Raw genomic sequence first — 6528 nt, 5'->3', positions numbered from 1 at the left:
CGGCACAACAGCCCTGCATGTATTCAGTTTTGTTTTCTTGTAGCCGTCTAGTGCTATCGAGCGATAACACATAAGATATTGAGAACTGGCACTGTGTCATTATACTGTAAATTCTAGATGAAACATTACATGAATGTATGTAAAAAAAAATAGCACTGTAGTTACTGTAGTTCTCACTAGCAACATCTCTAATGACCATGTGATGTCTTGAACATCTGCTATGGTGACTAATTATGTTTTCTGATGTTTTCCTCCATCTCTTGGGTGTCTACTTCCCTCCCCCAAAAATATGTATTATTCTATGACTGATTTATAATCACAATCTGAAAGACATAATTGTTCTGTGCATCCCTTGACTGTTTTGTTTGAGGCTGATTTTAAGTTCTTCTCTAACAAATCTGTTTTGTGATGACAAAGCCATTTTTGACATCCCCATTCCCCTGTCCTGTAACGATTTCTGTCCTATTATGTATGGTCATGTTCCTCAGTCTGAAAGATATCACTTGGCTGCACTGGGAAAAGAGAATATGTTCTCAGTAACTCAACAATAATACAATAGGTGAAAGTGTTGATAAAACGTGATAGGTGGCCGGTAATCTAAGCGTCGCCAAGGTAACATGACCATCACTCTTTATTTCTCTCTTTCTATCACTCACACACACACACACACACACACACACACACACACACACACACACACACACACACACACACACACACACACACACACACACACACACACACACACACACACACAAAGTCAAACAACCACACACACACACACACACACCTGGCCTCTCTATCAAAAACCTAATCTTGTGATAAAATGGAGTCTTGTCCTATGGCCCCATCTGTAATAGACACCATCTCTCCTCTAGGCTCTGTCTTGATACCTATTTCAGCTCGGCTGGAGAAACTTGTTACAAGCAAAATACTTTTTGTAATACGTAATGTAGGATTCTATCAATCTCTCTCTCTCTGTCTCTGTCTCTCTCTGTCTCTGTCTCTCTCTCTCTCTCTCTCTCTCTCTCTCTCTCTCTCTCTCTCTCTCTCTCTCTCTCTCTCTCTCTCTCTCTCTCTCTCTCTCTCTCTCTCTCTCTCTCTCTCTCTCTCTCTCTTTCTCTCTCTCTTTCTCTCCAGGTGCGAAGTTCATGGTTGCTCCAAGGTGGCCAATTCAAAAGGTAAGATTACTTGATCAGATCAGATGCCTGCTTACATTCAGCTCACTGAGCTGCTGAGCTCCCTCAAAATAATGTAATGACGCCATCTTGTGGATTATTGAGGAACAAGCACTATCTCCATCTTGTGTAAAGTTGAGCTTCTGTTAACAATTGTTCCATGTGACACAGGATCAGCCCTCAGACAGTGCAGTCGTTGAGGGCATCAACCTAGGTGGAGGTTTCCATGGAGCTCCAGGGGAAGAGATATCCTCTAACCCCAGCCTCCCTAGTCCTAGCCCTAGACAGCCCCCTTCCTTACAGTGGCTGCCCCACTCATCCACCCCAACTTCCGGAGACCAACAAGCCGAAAGCCCCAGGCCACCGGTCACTAAACGCCACAGGAAGCTGCTGTTAAAGAGCGGTTCTGTAATTCCTAGTGGTGCCCCCCCTGGTGAGGAGGACCGTCAGTTACAGGGCATGGCTCATACCCAAGTGTCCCGCCACCACCTGCTGAGGGAGGTCTGCACCAAATACCAGCCGGGCGTCACCGAGCACCCCGTCTCCAGCCGGCAGGTGTCCCGCGTCTACGTGGAGGATAGGTGTTGTAACTTTAGTGGTTAATTTCATTGAGCATTATTTACAGTACATGTAAATAGTAAATACATTACATGATTTACATGTATAATTGTATTTCATTGCAATTCATGTTCAGGGCTGATCTAGAGGTCCCCCTGTCCATGTCATTTTATTCATTGTGATCTAAAAGGCCTAACTGATCCTAAATCAGGACTCCCACTCTGAGATGTTAGCCCCAGATAACTATTCATTTATTTCTGTTGTATTGGTTAATTAATAATAGGTCGGGCCTGCTGTACTGTGAGGTGCCCAAAGCTGGCTGCTCCAACTGGAAGCGGGTGCTGATGGTCCTGGGAGGCAGTGCCACCTCCACGCACGGCATCGCCCACGACGACGCCCACTATGCCAACCAACTCCGTCGACTGGACGCCTACAGCCAGGCGGGCGTGGCCGAGCGCCTCCGCTCTTACACCAAGGTCCTCTTCGTACGGGAGCCTTTCGAGAGGCTGGTGTCGGCCTTCCGTGACAAGTTCGAGAGCCCCAACTCGTACTACCACCCGGTGTTTGGCCGGCCCATCATCTCCCGGTACCGGGCCAACGCCTCGCTTTCTGCCCTAAGGACCGGCGCCGGGGTCACCTTCAGGGAGTTTGTCCAGTACCTGTTGGATGTGAGGCGACCCGTGGGCATGGACATCCACTGGACGCCGGTCAGCCAACTATGCAGCCCCTGCCAGCTGCACTACGACTTCATCGGGAAATTCGAGAGCCTGAAGGAGGAGGCCAACTTCCTGCTACGGAGCATCGGGGCACCTAGCAACCTCACTTTCCCTGACTTTAAAGACAGGAACCCCAAAGCAGAAAGGACTTCCTCCACCATTACCCAGAGATATTTTGAACAGTTGAACGCCACGGAGAGACAGAGGGCCTATGACTTTTATTACATGGATTATCTGATGTTTAAATACCCCAAACCCTATAAAGACCTGTACTGAAGTACAGGCTGGATTGACATGTTTAGATGATTAATTTAAGATTATAAATATGAACACTACAGAAGAGATTATTATCCTGTGGGACTTGAATAAGCACTACAGATACATTGATGTAAAGTATTCTACGTGTCTTATTTATATCTGGTTACAATTATGATTTGATGTGATTACTTTGAGCATAGGTTGTACAGCTTTTGATCATAACACTTTGTATAGTGTGCAAACTGATGTGCTTTCTTTGTAAAAATGCACTTTTATTGATTGGCAGACATAGCCTACATACAACATCCTCTCAACAATCAACGAGATATTGCTCTCAATCAACAGCATAATGACTTCTATGAAGTGACCTATACTCTGAGTGAAGACTTTATCCTCTGTTCATTTTCTTCTTTTTTTCAGCCTTGTTATATGAAGGTATACTTGTCATTTTGGGTCACCGTCAATCATGTGACTATTAAAATGGAAAACGTGTCTTGTTATTCTGCAGACTCTTATAAAAAGAAGGAAAAGAAGAAAAAAAAGGGGGAAAAAGCTATAATCTCCCAAAGCAAAGACTAGTGTTTGCAGATACTGTAGCAGATTTCACAGTTACTGAAATCCTACATTGCCTACTGATGAGAAGTACCATGTGTCTTAGACCATTTTAATATCATTCAATTTGATTTCAAAACCACATTTGCTCTTGAGGTATTTTTTTTCTATTTTACATACAGAACATACAATAAACTTGTTACAGAACGTACCTCAAGGCGGAAGGTAGCCTAGCGGTTAAGAGCGTTGGGCCAGTAACTGAAAGGTCGCTGGTGCAAATCCCGAGCCAATTAGGTGAAAGATCTGCCGATGTTCCCTTGAGCAGGACCCGTAACACTAATCGCTCCTGTAAGTCTTTCTGGATAAGAGCATCTGCTAAATGAAAACAAACTAAGGGACAGGAAACACATGAAATAAGGGACAGGAAAAGTATATCAATGTCAGTTGGTAGCTGAGTTGGTAGAGCATGGCGCTGCTAGGGTTGTGGGTTCGATTCCCACAGGGGACCAGTACGAAAAAAGTATCAAAATGTATGCACTCACTAATGTAAGTCACTCTGGATAAGAGTGTCTGCTAAATTACTAAAATGTAAAATATTGCCTTTCAGATACAACTGTGGGTTCATGATCTTTGATTCTGTAATGTACAATAGGGTTTCTGGGTAACTGTATGGGCCTCATGTTACAATACTAATGATTACACTGTAAAGAGTGAATGTATTGTTTTACATGTCTGTGCAGAAGTGTTCTATCTACAAACACGATTTCAATCCCCCAGCCTTAACACTGCCAATTTTGCTAATTTTGTTTGGGTTTTCATTTGTTTGGGTTTTCAAGCACCATTACCATTAATAAATGTTTTATCAAGCCTTTACTAATTAAACAAAAATATTTCTCTGTTGTTTTTCCACATCTGGTTTTAGGAAAAGTGACAAAAATGTGTTACAAAGAACCCTTTTGGAACCCTTTTTTCTAAGAGTGTAGAACAATAACTATTAAATGGGAAATGTTTACGTTGTTCAAGCTAAAAATAATTTCCTAACAGACACAATAAAGTCATTATCAAGCATCATCAATTATCAAGCATTATCAATACATCCCTCTCCTAGAACAGCCAAATCAAATCAAATCAAATTTTATTTGTCACATACACATGGTTAGCAGATGTTAATGCGAGTGTAGCGAAATGCTTGTGCTTCTAGTTCCGACAATGCAGTAATAACCAACGAGTAATCTAACCTAACAATTCCCTAACTACTACCTTATACACACAAATGTAAAGGGATAAAGAATATGTACATAAAGATATATGAATGAGTGATGGTACAGAACGGCATAGGCAAGATGCAGTAGATGGTATAGAGTACAGTATATACATATGAGATGAGTAATGTAGGGTATATAAACATAAAGTGGCATAGTTTAAAGTGGCTAGTGATACATGTATTACATAAAGATGGCAAGATGCAGTAGATGATATAGAGTACAGTATATACATATACACATTATATTAAGTGGCATTGTTTAAAGTGGCTAGTGATACATTTTTAAATAAATTTCCATCAATTCCCATTATTAAAGTGGCTGGAGCTGAGTCAGTATGTTGGCAGCAGCCACTAAATGTTAGTGGCCAGCTATGTCCCAGATGTTCCGGCTGCACCTGGGCAACACGCGTCACAGCATCAGTGACGCAGACCTGTGTAAGCTCGCCAAAAAGACAGAAAGCTACTCTGGGGTCGATATCAGCGTCATCGTATGAGATGCCCTCATGCAGCCTGTCAGGAAACTGCAGTCAGCCCCACACTTCAAAAAGGTCATTTATACACACAATAGTAACTTTATTGCAGTCAACTCTTGCATACAACACTAAAGGTACATCTCTTTCTCAACCTTTAAGGATATTTAAGATAGTGTGTTGTTGTCATGGTACTCTAGGTGCAAGGTCCATCCAGTGCCAACAGTCAATTGATGGTGGATGACCTTCTGACCCCGTGCTCGCCTGGGGACCCGGGAGCCATAGAATTGACCTGGATGGATGTGCCTAGCGACAAAATTCCGGAGCCCATCATCTGCATGGTAAGAAACACACATTGTCAAAGACTCCAGCGACCCTAGTCTTAGACTGTTCTCTCTGCTACCGCACGGCATGTGGTAAGGAACGCCAAGTCTAGGTCCAAAAGGCTTCTCAACAGCTTCTACCCCCAAGCCATAAGACTCCTGAATAGCTAATCAAATGGCTATTTGCATTGCCCAAAAAATGGCTATTTGCATTGTCCTTTATGCTGCTACTATTCTGTTTGTTATCTATGCATAGTCACTTTAACTCTACCTACATGTACATTTTACCTCAATTACCTCGACTAACCTGTGCCCCCGCACATTAACTCTGTACCGGTACCCCCTGTAAATAGCCTCGCTATTGTTATTTTACTGCTGCTTTTTAATTATTTTTAACTTTTTATTTTCAATTATTTACTTATATATTTTTTACTTAACACTTATTTTAATTTTTTTCTTAACTTAAGGGCTTGTAAGTAAGCATTTCACTGTAAGGTGAAATGCATCTGTTGCACCTGCTGTCTACACTTGTTGTATTTGGTGCATGTGACAAATAACATTTGATTTTATTTTATTTGACATTCACAGCACAGACATACTCACTGTGTTCATTGACATTCACATTCACAGCTCACAAACATGCTGGAACATGTTGTTTCAACATACACATCCTGGCATTGCACACTGACTCTCACATTTGTGTAATTGCTGAACCATGCTAATGCTTTTGTTTGTCTTCTCTGTGTCCCTCTGCCCTCCAGTCTGATATGCTGCGCTCACTATCCACCACACGGCCCACAGTACAACTGAGGACTTGTTCAAGGTCAGGAAGTTCACAGAGGACTTTGGACAGGAGGGCTGAAAGGTCCTGGTCACCCGGGGGGTTCAGTTCTCCTTACCCTGTCTCTCCTCCTCTCAAGCCCCATTCGTACAACCTCTTGTCAAATACAGTAGTAGCTACAGAAGCTACAGTACTACCACACTACAAACTTGGACTTGTTTGGCTAACCTGCATTGGCAAGAATGATGGAGCATTTTTAACTTCATGCATATTCTTTCCATGTGATCATACACAGATTCCTGTAGACTAAAATACTATTTCTTTCTTTGCCATCCTGCACTTTTTGAAGTTGTTTTTTGAAGTGACTCATTATGGCAGAGTGGTGTTGAAGCGCTTTGAACAATTACGTTACGTCGTTTTCTTGTCTT

General features: G+C 42.4%; 1 protein-coding gene and 1 pseudogene across 1 annotated transcript; both read left to right on the top strand.

The window, feature by feature from the left end:
• The first annotated feature begins 1151 nt into the window (after positions 1-1151).
• Positions 1152-2728, top strand: LOC120065879 (carbohydrate sulfotransferase 8-like). Its single transcript, XM_039016922.1, has 3 exons — positions 1152-1181; positions 1350-1759; positions 2020-2728. The coding sequence occupies exons 1-3, from the start codon at positions 1152-1154 to the stop codon at positions 2726-2728; spliced, it is 1149 nt and encodes a 382-aa protein (XP_038872850.1).
• A 2169-nt stretch (positions 2729-4897) lies between these two features.
• LOC120065878 lies at positions 4898-6181 on the top strand (annotated as a pseudogene).
• Positions 6182-6528: the final 347 nt, after the last annotated feature.

Source organism: Salvelinus namaycush, chromosome 21 (assembly GCF_016432855.1).
Source record: "Salvelinus namaycush isolate Seneca chromosome 21, SaNama_1.0, whole genome shotgun sequence".
NCBI lineage: Eukaryota > Metazoa > Chordata > Actinopteri > Salmoniformes > Salmonidae > Salvelinus > Salvelinus namaycush.
Note: the sequence above shows the minus strand (reverse complement) of the source record. Positions and strands in the feature narration are given on the sequence as shown.